The sequence below is a fragment of the Gallinula chloropus genome, assembly GCF_964237585.1.
Source record: "Gallinula chloropus genome assembly, chromosome: 2".
In the NCBI taxonomy this organism is placed as follows: Eukaryota; Metazoa; Chordata; class Aves; order Gruiformes; family Rallidae; genus Gallinula; species Gallinula chloropus.
Genome location: NC_140086.1, coordinates 111,471,508 through 111,490,880, shown reverse-complemented (window position 1 = coordinate 111,490,880; position 19,373 = coordinate 111,471,508). Strand labels below are relative to the sequence as shown.

The following is a 19,373-nucleotide window of genomic DNA, read 5'->3' as shown; positions in this document are numbered from 1 at the left end:
TGAATTCTACGAATCTGTGACTCTTCAGGACCAGAATAACTGCAATCAGCTGAACTCTATCCTAACAACAAGATCCGTTGCAATGCATCTAGAACACCTCAACTCACTATACTTGGAATTAAATTAAAAATTTTTGGCCAAATGGACATTGAGGTACATTAAAATAGGATAGCAATTTGGATTATTACCCAAATAATCAGAGAACATATAGAATTACATGCTAAAATAAATTGAAAAATGTAAAAATATTTCTTGGAGCTCATTGAAAGATAGATAGTCACACATGGATGGTTCATGCCAGTAGGATTACAAGTGTTCTATGCTTGGCAAAAGACATTAATTCTCTGACAAGAACCTTCTCAAAATAGGCTCAAGATCTTTGGAGTCAATCTTTTAAGTTACATGACTTCATTACTGCTCAAGAAACAAGTCACTTTGCCCACAGATAGCTTCTATTTCTAATTTATTTTACAAAATGAGATGAAAAGACTGAATTTCACTCAAACACTATGGTTACAGAGCTTTAAGCAACAACAAAAACCCTTCCTTAAAAATGGAACAAAACACTTCATGCAGGTAAATGCAAAAAAAAAAAAGGGAAATAAGTCAGATTCCTACAGAAGTTTATATGCAAAAGTGCTTGCTAACAAATATCTTTAAATTACAATAAAATTAATTCAAAATCCTTCACGTAAGATGCCATTGACAGGAAACTGCATCATCTTTGAAAGAAGATTCAAATATAGTAGTACTAAGATGACAGTTTCTCCAACCTGGAGTTAAACTGGACCAGGTTACTGGTTGGGGAAGGAGTGCTCTGTAGGAAGCAGACCTGGACATGCGAGCAGAAATAAGTGGCTTTTGTAAGACCTCAGAAATACTCTGGGGCTAAGGACATTCCAGGAAAGGATGGGGTAGACAACATGGAATGAGGTAGAAAAAAAGATACTGTGAAAGCTGAGTTTGAAAACAACTGGTTTATGGAATCAACGGAACTCTAGGGATTGTGGAAAATTTTGTTAGAGAGCTACAAATTAATACTATCTATCTTACATGTAAATAAATCATTCCAATAGCACATCAAACATGCACAAGATTGTTCCTAAGTTGTGTTCATGAGCCAGACAGATATTTGGTTCTGTATCTGAAGAAGTCTCCCTCAAAACCTGTATTTACTTTGAAAGCCTTTATCTTTATTAGTATTATTCCTAAGGCAACAACCATTTTTCAAGCTGCCTGTGAAGTAATTTATCCTGGAGTGATAGCCAAGACAGTTCTGAAAGAATTCAAATGCAATGTGAAACATACTGCAAAAACTATGCAAAACTGGTGCAAGCCAAATTGTGGAAATTCTTACAGCTGCTAATTCAGGAATTTGCCTGGCTATATCTTACTTCTTGATTTTAGTCACAATAATGGTTTCATCAGCTCTCAAAAATGCTAGAATATTTGGAAGCTCACCTTACTGAAGGACAACACTGGCATTTACGCTTAACCAAACCATCAAACGAAAGGGTTTTATATCTCAAAGAGTTGTATATGCTACTTCACACCAGCCAAATATGTCTCAACACTTCTTTTTCCACCCTCCCAGTGATCAAAAAAAAAAAAAAAAAAAAAAATCTTAGTTACACATACAAACTGATAACCCACTAATCCAGGGCTAATGAGCTGGTGGTCTCCAACACAGGCACAGATGATTAGCCAATGTTGCCAGGATTTCATTGTGCTACCAGTCATCCTAAACGACATTCTTCAAGCATATTCTGTATTTCTGACCTGTTTGTCTCAAGCAGGAGGTAACAGCCACAGCAGCCATGAAGACGGCATGTGACATTCGCCTGTCCTGATAGAAATTGAGCTGATAAACCTTTCTTGTGAGTGCCCCTGAAAAAATTACTTCTAAAAATTAATATTTAAGGCATTTACAAGATCTTTTGAACCGTATGAACAGCATGAATGAAAAAGCCAAGTGAACACTCTGTATCTACATAGCACTCAGAAAAATGTGATAAAATATTACTGAAGTCTTAATGCATTAATTGAAACAGTCTCAAAAAACAACACATTTTTTAAGATGCATGTGACAGTTGAATTATCCTTCTAACAATATCAATACAAGTTTCTTCTACTGAGTGCATTAAAAATGCCAGTCTAGACTATTATTGATTTTTCTACAAATTCACTTTTGTATTAAACCCCCCCCCCAACAAACCAACCCAGAAGAAACTCCAAATGCCTACCACTGGAATATCTAAAAAGCAGGGAAATGGTAAAATCCTACAGATTGGTGGAATTTAGGTCTGATGAAAAAATCCAGACAAATGAGTCAAGTTTAAATCCATTCCAAATCAATTCAGTACCTAAGCGGGACACTTGCAGTGCGTGCACAAGAGAAAATGTGCCAACTGAAATTCTTATACTAATCCCGCTCTCTCTAATCATATCAACCTTTAAATAAAATACTAAATTTAACTTCCCTCATATTAACTGATCTGGCTTTTTCTTCTATTTTCATGTAAGATTCTGCAAATTCCTGTTAGAATGGAAGTATGACGAAAGTAATATCAAAATGAGGCTATAGCTGAACATCCTAGACAAGGTAAGAGACAGAACTAAGATGAAAATTAGTAAGATACATAGATCTAGAATAGCTCAAAAACTGTAGATGAATCCATTTCATTTCCACTCAAGCAAACAATTCTAGGCAGAAAAACATCCTTATTTGTGTGATGGTACTCTGAAGCCTTACCCTATAGCAAAGATCTAGATTATATTCATTTTAATCTTATGAAGGATTTCAGTTTGGCGTACTTCCCTACACCAAAGAAATTACAATTTGCTTCAAGTACAAGGCATACAAGATAAATGCAAAAACCAAGGAAGTACAAGTTAACATCTTGATAACTCTGACCATGTAACAAATGTCTCCTGACCAACTGAGCTCCACAGGGATCCTGATACAACAGGTATTTAAGGTATAAAAGATTAGAGTCTCTGAACAACAACAAATAGAGTTCAGAAAGGAATCAAGACTTATACAGGAAACTGTATGAGATCTCATTACAAGATTTATTGAACTGGTCTGAGCACAGATCTGTGCAGAGCTATTGAGCAATAACTATTCATGCTAGCAACTGGTTCAAAGCTACTCCAAATCCAATTCAAATATTAATACACTCGAGGTACTAGATTGCAAATATCAGCTTTAGAAAAAAATCAGTTGTGAGGGTTTTCTTCTTTTAAAAAAAGTCTGCCACAAATACACTTGTTATTTCTGCACAACTGTGCTGTGGTGGACAGTGATGATAGAAACATAACTTTGTCCAATGTAGAAATATATTTCTTTAATAGAAACTCCAGCAGCATAAACAACTCTCTACAAGAGCTTATTTTGAATCCTGCTATTAAATGTGTATTCATATCCCATAGCAACTTCACCTGAGAGAAATCTCTATGACAGATTCTTCCCTGAAAAATACACTTGGCAATTAAAGGTTTACTCTTTCTCTGGTATTTTTGCTCTCTGAAGCACAATTCAGAGTGAATACTTCTGCATGAAGTACAAGACTAATAGTTTTTGGAGGATTTAAATAGAGATTTGCCAAAACTTCCTTCTCTAAGGTATGGAAGGAAAGCTGAAAATGCACATGGCTTAGAAATCAAAACAGTGGTTCAAAAAACTAACTTATAGAATATGCAGTATTTGTCTTTTAGGAATGATACTCCTAAACTAATGCTTTGCCAAAGATGATCTGGAAAAATCATAATGTAGACGTATTAAAGTAGTGGGCGTTTCAGGAATCTAGAAAATTGAGTATTACTAAACAAAGGTTCTGAAAGCTGAGTCGGTTCACAACAATGCCGTCAATCCTTCAGGCTTCAAATTTATTTTTGAAGTCCAATTCAGAAGAAAGTCCTGCTCACAGAATGAAATTATGATTATTAGCAGTTGTAGGACGTTGTATATCAATAAAACTACTGATAACACAATTAAAGAGCGTTATACCTGCAAGAAGGCAGACTGCTGCCAGATGAAGATCGTAGTCATAATATTTCTACAGCTCCCCAAGTCTTCCATATTTCTGGGTTTAGTTACTTGCTCTCAGGGAAGTACATGCTTTACCAAAACACAATAAATTTGGATGAATTCAATAGATGGTGGTTTTACTAGCTCTTCCATTAAAATTTAACTATTCCACGATTATTGTAGCCAAATTTCCACACAGGTTACATCCTTAGGGATTAGATATTCTTCATTTGCATAGAAAGACTAAAAAGTAGGTTAGAATTATGTCAGAATTAGATCAGTGGCTTTCTTCTTGACAAGTAACATATCCATACTGCCCAGCTCCTATTCCAAACTCTCTAACGTTTCAGAGCAACACAGAGTGTGTCGTAACACCTTCTTTTAAATTGTTCTACTGACTATTATAAAGATCTTTAAGGCAGAGTGGGTAAGAGGCAGAGAAGACAGCACGATTTTAGGAGGTAAATTCTAACTATCTGATTGTTCAATTACTCCCCTAGTGATGCTTGTTTGTTGTAATACAAATACATCCTGTCTGGAATTGTTCACACACAACAAGGGTTTCTGTAGAAGCCATTCCTGAATTTTTGAGGGGTTTTCGTTATCTTAATTTTCTTTTTAACATCACTTCTTCTTACAACCATTGATCCCTTTCTGGGAACTGATGAAAGAAACTCTTGTATGCACTGCATGAATGGAGTGGTTTGGCTTCTTTGTTGCCAGCTTCAGAGGTCTGTTGTTTTGCTCTTTTAGCCCTGAAATCATATAACACTTCATCTTTCTTTTCCTCAAGAACTTTTCACCAGTAAGGTAGGAAAACTGAGGTGCTGTTTGGGTTTTGCAGATGCTGTCAAAGCTGTCTGCAGGCATGCCAACACATCAGCAATCGTGCATCTTGCTGAAGAATGCTATACATCCAACAGCAGGTCTGCCATATATGAGGTCCCTAACTTTTATGACATTCAGAAAGATAATTTTTGATACAGGGAAGAGAAATTAGACCTTCTTATACCTGGTCTGGAGAAAAAAAAGTAGAGAAAATATATGCTATGAAAAGGGTCTTGAGACATCTCACTGCATTTCAATCCACGTTCTCTTTTCATACCAGTGCTACACTTGGGGAGAAACTTTTCTTCTCTGACTACAATATCCTTCATCAGGTAACTAATAGCCTGACAAATGAGTTTGTGTTACCAAAAGCTGTGAAGTATATGGAACCATGCCCAGACAAATACTTCAGCTCTGAAAAGAAAATCACAACTTCGGAAAAAGTTTGTTTAGTATATAAATTCTCACAGATCTTTATATCTGCTGATCCTTAACTTTAAACTCAGCTCTATTGCTTCCAATTCAGGAAATTCTATTCTTTCAAAATGCACAGGTAAGGATAACAAGGATAGTGGCAAACTAAACTTACATGTTTATTTGGATAGCCAGCTTTCAAGCTTATACTAGAATTATTGGGTTTTTGCTTGAGACAGTATCTTGAGCAAAGATCATTAACTTCTCCATTGTCTGTACAGTCTTGTCTTGTGACCAAATGCCTGGTTTACATTTGAGGTATCAAAAACATCATTTTGGCTGTTTCAAACTCTCACTTAAATGAAAAAAGCCAGGAGAAGATGGCAAAATAAGTTTTACAATTTTTATGTTCCTTCAATTTTAACTGGCCCATACTAATATAAAATGAGTCTATCACCATCTGTGCATATAGGCAAGAGTACAGTATATTATTCTTAATCTCAGAAATAAGACAAAACATTTAACCATTAACTTAAAAATCTGAAAGAATGTCTACTCTAAAAATTATGCTAAAAAAGGCAAGAGAGGTTTTTTCCTGGGATCTTTGAATGAAGATAATTAATCTTTTAACAGAATCAGATTCATGATTCAAAGATTCACATGACATCATCTCACACTACCTAGCAACACTATTGCAGTTTAGAGCCAAGAACAACCACCATCAAATTCAGAACCAAAAGCAGTAATACCACAACTGGGTTTTCTCCCTTCCCACCAAGAACTGGATGATCTGGTGATTAGATCTTGATATACCCTCTCAGAAGCAGCACTGATTGACAGATCTGAGGGAAGTGATGAATTTAACTGCATATCATTAAGTCGTACGTTCAATATACAGAACTTCATAAAATTATCAGGGGTATCTCTGCCATATTTTTCCAGAAACGCCATAAAACATGTTTGCCTTTTTCCTAAGTCAGATACTAACCCAGCATTACAGTACTTAGAATAAACGTATCAGCTTTGAGCTGATACAACACAAACAGAAAATTAAACTTCAGTGTCTCTACTATTGACAGAGTAAGTAAGGTGACAACTGAAGTTAAATAGAAAACAAGTTCTCAGAACTTTTTTTTTTAAAAAATACATCTAACCAACAGGTATGTCAGATTCTCTGTTAGCATAAAGTTTATACCAAGGCTGAATCCTCATTCTGAGTTTGATACAAGTTCCAGGGAATACAATTAAACAAGACAAATATAGGATTCTTTCTGTCCCTAGAACTTTTAAAATTCATAATGCACATCAAAACCTGTTTCTGCATAATTTTAAACTAATTTTATGGCAGCTGGAAAAGAAAAAATTCTTTTTTTAAAAGCAGTACTATTATCAACCACCAGAAATGAGCCTTTAAAAAAAAAAAAAAGTCCCCCTACCAGCCACTGCAAAAACTGCAAATTACAAAAAAATTTGAAAATACAGTTGGGCCTAGTTCTGCTGCCAGTCCTTTGAAGCGAGAAGCATCAGATATATTACAGATTTTCATTAATACACAAATAGTTTAAACAGACCATGCTAAGCCTTTCTTTCTCAGGCCAGCATAACATTGGCATGCTTCTATTCTACCCACAGAATTCACTGCGAACAAACACATGAATTAAGCTACAGATGAGGATCACTAGATAGTGGTGTAACTTTCCTCCAATTTGCTGTGTTTGCCATAACCCACTGTCTTCTCTGCAAATAAAATTAACTGCAGGAAGAGAAATATTCACAAATATTTAAAGGAACTGTGACAGTGCTTAAAGTAGTGGCGAGACCACCACCTCACTCTAAATTCTCTCTTTCCCGCAAAATACCGTAAACATTTGATCTTTCCTTTCTAGACATTTTAATATTGACGAGTAATCAATCAGTTTGAAATCCTGCTTTTAAGAGATCACCAAAAAAAAAAAAAAAAAGACTACAAATGGTTATACACCAATTTGCAGTAACTTAGTAGCTTTACAACCACTCATCCTTCTCCACCTACCCTAGCTGTCTCTGGTGTTCTGGTCCTCTTGAAAGCAGGGTAGCAGGCAGAGCATTAAACAACAGAATTTCACTTCTATATCAAAACATAAAATCAAAGAAGGACAGTTCTTGAGCCATGCTCTTACTTCTCTTATTCTTCAGCTAGGTCATACATCCATGCCTAAGCAAAGAACACTAACAGAATCCAGGCACCACCACTTCATTTTTAACCTCTCCCTGCTAAGAGATGAGTCGGCATCTCCTTCCTTCCCTAACTTCACATTCTTACACTGTCCTGAACTAAAAATAAATTCTGTGGTTTTACCAGGAAAAGATGAAACATCCTTGCTTTCTTTTTTTGTGATTAAAACTGTTGTCCTGGAGCAGCACTAAATCATCTCTCTCCAACCAGCCCATTTTATGGGGGAGTGATGTCAGGTTTGGAAAACAACCTGGGCTAACTCAGCTCACCTGGGCTAAGTGTTTGGGGAGGTTGACTCTGGCCTGGTCAGAACCAGGACAGCTTTAAAACTGACTAAGGGGTTTTTTTTCCCCACTTCTACTGGATTTAAATGGTTGACTGTACAGGAAGAATCTTCCTGGATGGTTCTGTTGGATGGCCTTGATTTGAACAGGAGGAAGAATTTATTAATAATTTTTGAAAAAAAAAAAAGACAATTAATGTAAAGTATTTTTCCTAGCTGGAGAAAAAAAACCCACAATAAATTTCATTTGCTTCTCCCTCTAGAGCTACTTATTTGGGGCTGCATTATTAATATTGTTTCTAGAAAGAAGGTGAGGGGAATACCATAGTTGCTATAAACTTGTCTATTCACAGAAATCAACAATACAACTGCATGAAACTGATACAAGCTGTCACTGCCCACTGCCTTGTGGTGATTTTGGGGTTTTGTTGGGATTTTTTGCTTTTAAGAAATTTCCCAAATTTCTACAATATACTCAAAGATAATTTATACTGTCCTGTGGCAAATAATCAAATATAAAATATCTCAGCCAATTTTAAAGTATTTCAGTCTGTTACACAGTTAGGAGCTTGACATTTAAAAAGAGGTTAAAACAACAAGCAGAGTATAGAAAATAAAAGATACAAAAGCCCTGATTCCAGATGTATTAAGACCTAGGCTGATTTATACAAGAATTAGTGAAGGTGACAATTTCCAATAAATTCTAAGAATTAGGGCTCATAAAAATTACTCACAACAACAATGTAATTATTATCTCAAAGCTTCAATGGTCCTAAATATTAATGGAAGAAAGAAAAAGTTGGCTATTGTAAGTCTTCACAGGATTAAGCTTTCTGGAATTACAGAAGTAACCTTACCTTAAATCTTGAAAACTTTCACTCAGTAAATGATTCATTTCAAAAATAGTATTTTCTACGTTACTCAAGAACTCTACAGTAAAACACATTTTCTGTCATGCATAAAACCTAGCAAGCCATCTAGTCTTTCCCAAGTGACCAATCTTTTCCTGGTGATTTACATTCAGATCATCTTCCTATAGAACACAGACACTTTTCATAGTAACTCCTATGACTATTAGTAGGCACTTGACAGTTTTCTTCTGACACCATCTCTTTTTCATCATTGCCTTAAAGTATATTTTTCTACTTTATCTAATCAACACAGTAAAGTAGTAAATTTATAGTCACTAACTTAAGTTAATTACACTAGATCACAGAGTCACTTAAAAACATGCATTTCAGCCTCAGGCATATTTTTCTTCCAAATTACAACTTCAATAAGAAATTAAGATCGAATAGAGACATATACTTGGTTGGTACAATTCCAAACATAAATTAAAGGAGACGAAAATATACTTCCTCAATGCCAGTATAGAGCTGTTATTATTAACTGTAGAATCACAAATGTGACCATAGTGAGAAACAGATGATTCTGAGCAATGAGGCACCCATATATAATTACTTGGTACCATCATGAGAACTATGAAAATATTTATTCCTCAGTAAAGTTACTATTGATAGTGATACTGATGAGGGCTCTCCATCAGTCCTGAAGTTAGAATGTTAGTGATGACAGACATTATTTCCCTCTGTAATATCTTAGGCAAAGAAAGCACAATAGATCACACATATGAGCCAACAGTCAACCCCAGACACCATGAAACCATTGTATCAAAACCACCCTGTGTTGAATCCTTTGAACCCTTTAAATGAGCCTCAACAAATTCCCTCCATTCCCAAAAGGATTTCCTATTGTAAACATAAGACTTAGCACAAACTCAGCATTTTTCAAATTTCTCAGCTTGCTAAACTATAATCACTGAAAGCATCCCTTAAAATGTTCCTTGCTTTTTTGCATTTTTTGAACTTTATATTACATCAAATTGTTGTCACCCCCTGTTATAAGCTAATGACAAATATGCTGGTCTTGCAGAACAGTCACCAACTCTCCTGAAAAAAAATTGCATAATAAAAGTTCTAATGCATCATTAATATTATTATGTCAATCATGGATTTGTTTCCAAAAACATTGAAATAGTCTTTTACTACGTATTTCAACAGATAGCGAAAATAGGACTGAAAACATACATTTGAAAATACAGTTCACATGGAGCTACAACACTATGCTCTGGAATACTGATGATACATATTTCTGTATTTTGAGTATGAGTTTAGATTTCATCTCACAGTAATAAGGTACATAGGGACAGAACTGCACCTAACTTCTGTGTCAATAAAACTAACTGTTATTCAGTTTTAGCATCACTTTCTTAATGGTTTTGTAAGCAGAAAAATTATCTCATTTATCCCACTAGTCAAAAGCAGAGACCTTAGAGATCTCATTAAATTTCTGGTATTACACTTCTGTGCAAAATTCATGAAAGAATTGCTGAAAAGAAAGAATGTCCTTGTATTTCCAATACTACACAAGAGCAAACCTTTGAGTTATTTTAATCAAAGCATTACTATTTAGGTGCTAGTTGGGAGTTTACTGCTGGAAATAAAACATGACACCAAATATTTGTTCTTCCCAGAAAATATGTAGGTTTGCAGAATTACTTTTGCCCTGTCTTTACAGAAAAGAAAATCCAAATTTTGCATATTCTTAGATAAAAGTTTGCAGCCAAATAAACCATTTTGCAGTCTGAGAAAAAAAATCAAAGGTGACAATGGGAACAAAAACCACCAGTTTTGTATTTGCCAAGTATCTAACCGGAGTGACTTCCAGGCCTAGAAAACAAGATGCAATCTGTTCTAAATGGAATGGCATGTATGAGAATAATGTTGATGTTATGGTCAGGTAAGCGTTTCTTTTTATGGTAACAGCGTATTCTAAACATTTCCTTTTTATTAAAAAAATACTTCTATAGCTTAAATCTCACAAGGCAGAAAATGTCCTGGAGATGTAGATTGCATCCAAACTGACTTCTAGCATTCCCTCCGAATAAAAATACAACAAAACCTTTGTGCAGAATTGTCTGAAGAGTAAATAAAAATTCTTCAGAGTACTTTCTTTCACCAGCGTTCCACTCAACTGCTTGCAAGAAAACCTGAACACAAGCTAGGAGCTTCTGTCCATAAATATCAGTCCTGTGTTAGATTTCCCCTTTCCCTGCCTAAACTCCTTAAATTATGTTCAGATTTCTGTGGTACCATAACAACTTCAATATTTCAGTATTTAGTAAAAAGTAAATGGAACCATTTCCACCTCCAGTTATTGTTGGTTTACATTTTTCATCCTGGCTCCTCTGCAGGATATATATACATCCTTATAATATTTATGTGAGGTCTTACAGCTTTAACGTGGAACATTGTTAACTACTGTATCAAAACCACATCGAGCTATAAGCTGAAGTGATATCCTGTATTACAGGATAGGCAACAGATTTCACCATATTTTATGAAAATACGCACGAAGCAATGCAATTCCTGACGGAAAAATAAAAGGAAGTCATGCAAAAATGGTTCTTTGGGCTTTTATGAGATTCACACAAACCTTCTTTCCATTCACAGTAACGCATACTCCTCAGTCGTGTAGTTTGATTTTTCAAGTTTAAATGATGAAAAATTCCAAAACAAATCTCAACAAAACTGTTTTGCTTCGCCTGCTATGGGTCAGCATCATGGAAAATGCCAAAACCTTTCCCCCCCATCCCCCCAGATGATTGATTGCAGATGATCCCAGATTCACTTGAAACCCAGCACAAGCTTTCTAAATGGCCACAAACCATTCTACATATTCTGGGGACGTACCAAAATCCGAATTTGCTGTACATTACAAAAACTCTGTGCAGAGCAAGAAAACTTTTTATTCTATATAAGTTAGTTGAGAAAGGTTATGCAGTACAGTTTATAGTTCAGATACCTAAGAGAAACTGTTGAGACACGGTAATGTCAGATTTTGTCTTCTAACTGTGGCAGACTATCTTTATGTCCTTTACTCTAGAACCTAGTAAAAAGGCTGAACTTGAAACTAACTGGGGATCAAGCCTCACTGCTTTAAGTTTAGAATGTTCCTTAACTAAAGCAGTGCTCGCCTGGGGACCTTAGGCAAAGACAGAATACAGCATTACATTTCATTACAGACCATTCTCCAAATTTTGTACACAATCTCATGTAGTCACACTAAATCAGAGAATTGTGTAATATATCTATACACAGTGCAGGACTATCTAGAGCATGGTTTGGAGAATAGAAGTAGATTACCTATTCACAGTATTTTCTTTGTATAGCTTTCAACCATCTTATAAACCAAGCTGAAGACAAAGTACAGCAAATGCTTGATAGAATAAATATTCTGTATTATTCTGTGTACGTGTCTGTATTTTATTGTTAGATTGGAATGTGTGCATGCAAGTACATGTGTATTGATATTATATAGCATTTGTATTAGATTTTTTTAAAAAATAGGGCCTATTCCGTTTGTGCTAACAACTGGACAGAAGATAAAAGCAGCTGTACTTACATGATATGCTGCTATGTGTCATTTTATCAAAGAATTAAGGTAAATTAATTGATATCACCCATATCTTACAGTGAAACGTTCTATCACCCACTCCCACCTTCCTGTGAAATCAGTGCAGTTTGTCTCAAATACCTACTTAATAAGGCTAGTAAATCATTTAAAAGGACAGTCTTCAAGAAAGTACATCACAAAATATGTAAAATTATTAAAACTGAAAGGTCTGTCAGGGAGTATTTTTCAAGCAGCTCTTACAGATTCTTACCAGCTCTTGTGTATCTTCTGCTAATGGCAAAAACGTAGCTTCTAGAATAGCAACTTGATCAGTGCTGAGCTTCTGCCACAGACTAATCAACATAATCACCAGATGGGTGGCACTCTTCAACTTTGTGAATGCCTGGAACATGTTGGCTTGATTTTCTTCTGCTGCATCTGCTAGAGCTATTACCTGCAAAAATTACAAACGTCTGTTAAGTATAATTTTACCATTCGTGAACAGTCAATTCTGAAATTACCTTTGGCACGCTCTTGTTTTCCTCTAGAAGATCCTGAGGAATTCTGTTTCCCATAAACACAAACCACAGAGTATTAAATGAGTTATCATTTATCTAGATGTTTCTTTTGCACACCCAAGGCAATTTCAAGTCCATATGGCAAGAGGATTAATGTACCTAGTACAATCAGTGTAGAAAGAATTTTGTTTAGAGCATATTCCCAAATCATTCCTGAAATTGATCCCCATCATATCCCATAATACAAATTTACTTTCAGGTTTATACCACACGAGACACTAATCTGTACATGGCCAGCGAGCCTACTGTATTAATCAAAGAAACCCAACATTGATTTTATCAATTAAAATGCAGTATATAATAATTTCCACATGAACATAACTGTCATCTGTTATTTTATTAACTCTCAGGTGTCTCCATATTTTGCACTAGTTGCTTCAGCTTTTATCTCAAAGTTTAAACATTACGGATCATGTATATAAAGGCAATATCACTTTAATTGCCAGACATCATGAAAGACTTTTGAAAATAAAATGGCAGATTCTTTTCTAAGATGGCAAGACAGTTTTGCTGAGTACTTCAAGATGAGGAAAAACAGAAGAGCTATTAGATGATATTCTCAGTTCAGAAATAATTGTCATTGCATATAATATTGTCCACTCACAGCATTATAATAATGGATATTTTGGAAAATACTCATTCTTTCTTGAAATACAATGTTTAGACATTTTCCACCACTGGTGAAAAGTGAAGTTGACAATGATTTCAATATGCAATTGCTACAATTTCAGTATAACAAGAGATTTTCCACGGTATTTGCACTGAGTTACTTTAACTAGAGACCTGTTCTCATGAGCGCTGCTACATCTTGAGGTTGCCTGAGTAAGACTTGGCTTACAGCAGCGCTGATTATCTTCATTGTCATTTAAAGCAACACAGAGCGCACACACACACCCCAACCACTTTCTCCTTCTGTTTATTTATCTGCAAAATGGGGTAATAGGTACTTGACTAGAGTTGTGAAAAGCCTCACAGAAATCCAGTTAAAGTATAATTAGTATTACAATAGAATTTACAAAGTAAAACTTGCAGAGCTTGGTCCATTAACATTTGGCAACAGCAGGAAAACGAAAATACTATACAATGCATCTCCAGCCGGGAAACAAAGCCAACCAGCTGTTAGCATTTGGTGAAGGAAAACTATTTTTAATCTGCAACACTGGCATTAGAGATGCGTGTGTGTTCCCTCCGAGTTCCCATGTGACTGGGAAGATAAAGAAAACAGAATTTTAGGGAACTATAAATATGAAACATTTCAAACAAAATGTGTTGATAGCTTTTGTTTTAGGTTTTAAAATGCAGTGTTTCCAAATAAAACGGAGAACCCACAGGACACTCATGAGTCCAAACACTACATAAATCAGAGTCAAGCAACAAAACAAACCAAAAAAAGCCCAGCTAACCATGCAGAGAAGTTAGTCCTAAATAATAGTGAAAACCAACATGACATACTTTGCTTCAAGGAGAACAGCAGTATCACAGGCATGTCACCTGATGTAATCATGCCTGCATTCAGTTTGCTCAGACCAGAGCCCTCATGTTCTTCATAGCTCATGTTCTGCACGAGACGAGCTCTCCACTGCAGCTGCTTTTGAACAGAGTTATGGGTCACAAAGGTACGTGACAAACACAATACTATGTAGTAGCCTCCATCAGCTGCATCTGTTCACTGTAACCAGTACCTGAATACACTATACAGCTTCATGCTTCCAAGGGGCCATGCACCTGACTCTGACAGGGGCTTTCAAGTATCTATTCACCTTTCCTGTGCAATATGCATTTGAGAATTTAGGAAAGAAAAATATGTGAAGATGAATATAACGTGTTGATGAGTTTTATCACTATGCTTCCTATAACAACATTAACATAGACATAAATATATAACAACACAGAAAAAAGCAGGAACTGTTCTCAAAATTGAAGATATTTAAGACTTCTACTAAATTTCATATTTACTGTTGCAGTGATAGACCTGAAACCCAGAAGTGCTTCTATAATCTTAAGAACTTCTCCCCTCAGCAGTATTACCAGGATTTGAACATCAAAATTTCCAAGGAGAGAGCATTTTTGTTTTCAGCCTTAAGTGTTCCAGCAGAAAGATAGCTCTTCACTGTTAAGTAGAACTTGTAGGATGTCAAGCATTTGAAAACTTTAAGCTAATGGAGATTCAAGTTTGAAAAACAATCAGATTTCTCCATTCAAAGTGGGTTTTTTTAGGGCAGCATTAAACATCGAGCAATAACTTCAAAATTACTAATCTCTTTTGAAAAAGGCTTGCAACATACCCACTCTTGTATATTCAGACAAGTTCCTTGGGGCAATAACGAACATCACTCTCTCAGGCTTATTCCAGTAATACAAAAAATCCAAATACAATTCCAAAATTACAAAATGCCTCTTATTAGCTGGCCAGGAAGTTGAAGAAAACTTTGAAAAAGTAAAGGACAAGAAATTAGCATGAAGTTCCAAGGAGCTGGGTTTTTTGCCTTGTTTTTTTCCTTTGAGTTGGTAGTATATTTTCTTGGAGTCCCTAACAGCACTGGGACTGAAGAGGTTTTATGCCATTGTCTAAAATGGAAAACAGGAAATATGACTGAAAATTTGTTTTTCTTCTTTTAAAACAGCCAAGAAAAATATGACTAAAGTTTCACCAGTGGGGGACAGTTAACTAGTCTTACTCTCACCTAGTTCTATAACATTGGGTTCAGCTTCTGGTAAATTTGAAGTATCTTTGTTTTTAGCAGAAATCAAGTTCAAAGAGAGCTGAAGTTTGGCGTTTAAGGAGTACAGAATCTCTTTACACTTCATCCACTTAGAAGCAATTATCGGTAACAAATTTGTTAAAATATGAAAAGTAACATCAGAATTTTTCCAAAATGGACCCAGGGACAATGAATTAACAAGACTATTACTCACTCTTGTTCTTGCTTTGGCTTGGATAGAGTTAATTTTCCTTCTAGTAGCTAGTGCAGTGCTGTGTTTTGCTCTCACACTAAATCCAACTTTGATAACACACCAATGGTCTTAGTTGTTGCTAGGTAGCTGTAGCGTCTACACTAAGTCAAGGACTCCAGATTCCAGCACCCTGCCAGGTGCACAAGAAGCTGGGCGGGGGCACAGCTAGGGCAGCTGACCCAGAGCAGCCAGAGGAATAATCCATACCATATAGCATCATGCTCCATATATAACTGGGGAAGTGAGCTGCGAGGTGGGATCACTGCTCAGAAACAGGCTGGGAACTGGGAGTGAGTAACTGCATTTGTGCATCAAAATGGTGGTAGTTACTATCTTACTGGGTTATCTTATTAAACTGTCTTTATACCCACAACCCTTGAGGGTTTTTTTCCCCCCATTCTCCTCCCCATCCCACTGGAGGGAAGGAGGGGTGAGCAATTGGCAGCTTAGTTACCAAGCAGGTTGGAACCGTGACAACTCCACAGTAAATTAATCCACAGTCTATACCTTTATACGTGGTTTCAAGAGAGCCATACAACCAAAAACAGAGATTGCAAGCTCACAGGTCTCTTCTGGCAAGCCTTCTTAGCTTAACATGCAATAATTTATTGCAAGGCATTTAAATGATCCTACGCATTCCAACTATTGTTAAACAAAATTAGATCTTCACAGAGCAGTCTTTTAATGTATGTAAATCAGGAAAAAAAATGGAGACCTGAGAAATGCTAGGATTCCTGCTTGCTCATTCCTATCACAAGAGGATATTTAGTACTATGCTATTTACCCTTCACCACATTCACTCATTTTAGAGAAGGAAATGCAATCCTGTTGCTACATCCATAACAAGATCTAACAGAACATTTTTCTTGAGGTTTTGAGAAGTCCTCATCACATATCCTAGTACACATAGAACATGTAAGTATTTAAAATAAAGTGCCTTTTCTTTAGAAGCCCCTTTGTTTACTGTTCACACATAGTTTTTGTATTGTAGCTGCATACAATGACACAGCAAAGGAAACCTTTAAAACAGACAGCACAAGTGACAATAGCAATCTAATTAATAAAAATCCTGAATATCTCTTATTCTGAGAGTAAACTTTTTACAGGCAATTCTCAAAGTCGTTTACAACATAACAAAGCAGTGATTAGCAGCCTGATTCCCTGTGCAGACCATCTCACTCAACAACCATCATACATACCACTTTTGATAGGAGGCTAAGGCTTTATGGAATGCAGGCAAAGATATCCATGTCAGAGAGAGATCTTTATCAAACACTCTGTCACCAGAAAGAATAACCATGTCACTCCCCTAACAGAGCACTTCTAAATGCCATAGCATTCCCACAGCCCTGCACTGGGTACATGAGAGCACACATTGGGAATCAGTACCTCAGGCCACAATTATCTGACTCTTGTAAGAATGCTTCAGTTAGTGTTAACCATGACCAGGGCTCTTGAAACTGCGGCATAGGCCCACCCTAATGACAACAAAGCATCAATTCACTAAATACCCAACTTTCAAGTGAAGCCCAACACAGCCTTGACCTGAGAAGACAAGAGAGATGAAAGATGTAGCACAACTACAACCCATGCTTTATCTGGATGCACAGGTACCGCCTGAAATGCTACTGCCTCAATTGATGAACACGAAATTATTGATCACCACAAGTAACTACGATAGCAATCTGTGCCTCTGGGAACCAGAGCAACCAGATTGATGAAATATTCGAGGTTGTAAGGGAAGTTGCATGGGTTTGTTTTCTTTTACATTATTTCCAGAATATTTTCATTATTCTGGAATTGTCATTAACAGAATTCTCAGTAACATCTCTACTACACTTTTCCCTGGAAACTTGTCACGAAGCAACATCACAGGTTACAGATTAAAATAGCAACCAAGTCAATCTATAAAAGCCAAATGCATGAATTGTTTAAATTTAGAATCTTCTTTTAAGTCTTCACATATAATAAACCTGTGGCTTACTTCCAGAGAGAGTCACACAGCATCTTATTTTATTAAATTTTGAGAACTAGGGACAATGATATTAATATTTTTTAACGTAAAATAACTATCTTTTCAACTATTCATACATGTATGAAAATGAGCAATTCAAAAGGGGGGGGGAAGAAGAGAGATTCTACATTTTTCATTTTCCCTCTTTAAAACACTCTAATAAAGAGGCTACAACTATGTCTTAACAAGTCTTTATTTCTCAGTTTTTATCTATACCCCTATACTCTAACTAGGGAGATTTTTTCAAGTTCATTGCAAAATAAGTGGTGGTTAAGAACCGTGGGCACCTGAGCACTTAATTAATACATTTAAACCCAAATTAAAATCCTTGAGAGCTCAGGGTCACCCTACTCCATGGTAAATCTGTATTTTTGGACGAAGTATTTAAATAAGCTATTTCAGTAAAATCTAAGCAAAACAACCTGGTTAGCGCTACATAACATTGATCTAATTAAAAGCAGCATATTCATATTCCCCTAAGTCTAAACAAGCAGCTCTTCCTATGCATAAATCAATGTTGAAATTTTGTCTTAGCAATATTAATGTAGTAGCAAAAGCCTGCTTGCTTGCATCACTGTTGTGAGTTTACTAGTTTTATTTAAACACATCTAGGTGTGTAAATTGCTGCCTGTCATTACCTGAGCTTCCTCATTTGAAACCTCTGTAACAGAAAGGAGTAATTCCTGTTGGCTCTGGTATTTCTTCCACAAGCAGCAAGAATTACAGTTAAATAAATTAATCAAGTTAAAATAATCTTATCTCCATGTGCCCTGGGTTTTTTCTAAAGGTGTTTAGCATTTTTGAAAAGCTAGATTAATGTTCAATACCTGACACCACCTCCTCTCAATAGTCTATCCACAAGTAAACACTGCACCCAGTTTTGCACATGAGTAACTTCTTTCTTGGTAGAACTACTAAATGCCAAGATGGAGCAAAAATAAAAAATCTTGAAGTAAGGATCCAAACATATTCCATAATACATATGATACATTCCAGTATATTTAGAAGCTAGTTCTACATAATAAAATCCAAATTTAAAAGCCGAGTTGTAAAATTAGTAGCTTATCTGAGTGAAATAACATCTGGTACAAATCACACAAACCCCAAGAAGCCAGTGAGTTACACTGAAACCTCTACTTACCCCTTCAAAACAAAAGTTCCATTTAAGCATCGGGATGTACTAAACAACACACAGATATGCCACGGAATCTCTGATTATCAATGAATAGAGTTTCACTGTAAAACTGTGGTTGAATTGGCAGCAATGTATAAAAAATACAGCCAAACATTAGCTAAATGGAGACAGGGAGGTGGAGTGCTTGTTCTGTATCACCAAATACATGCTATCATGTAGTGTTGTAAAATAACGTTTTTGGTCAAAGGAACAGATTTTAACCAGTGAAGTTGTGTGCTCTCTGTGTTAAAATAAGCCGTGAACATAAACAGTTTAAAAACTATCAGGGGCCTAATCCTGAAAATCACTAATTGTATTTCTGTCCAATAGAATCTAAGGATGGCAAGGAAATCAAGGGAAAGCTATTACATCCTGCTTCTGCAAACGTTTATGTACAGTGAAGCTCAATGGGTAAAAACCAAGGATT

General features: G+C 35.9%; 1 protein-coding gene across 1 annotated transcript in view; it reads right to left on the bottom strand.

Moving 5' to 3' along the window:
* The window catches only part of BBS9 (Bardet-Biedl syndrome 9), a gene marked incomplete at both ends in the record, with an annotated part of 174,741 nt that overhangs the window by 34,897 nt on the left and 120,471 nt on the right, over positions 1–19,373 (bottom strand). Inside the window, one exon of the mRNA XM_084260646.1 lies at positions 12,497–12,679. Coding sequence (XP_084116772.1) covers positions 12,497–12,679 — 183 coding nt within the window. The remainder of the gene's footprint in view (positions 1–12,496; positions 12,680–19,373) is intronic.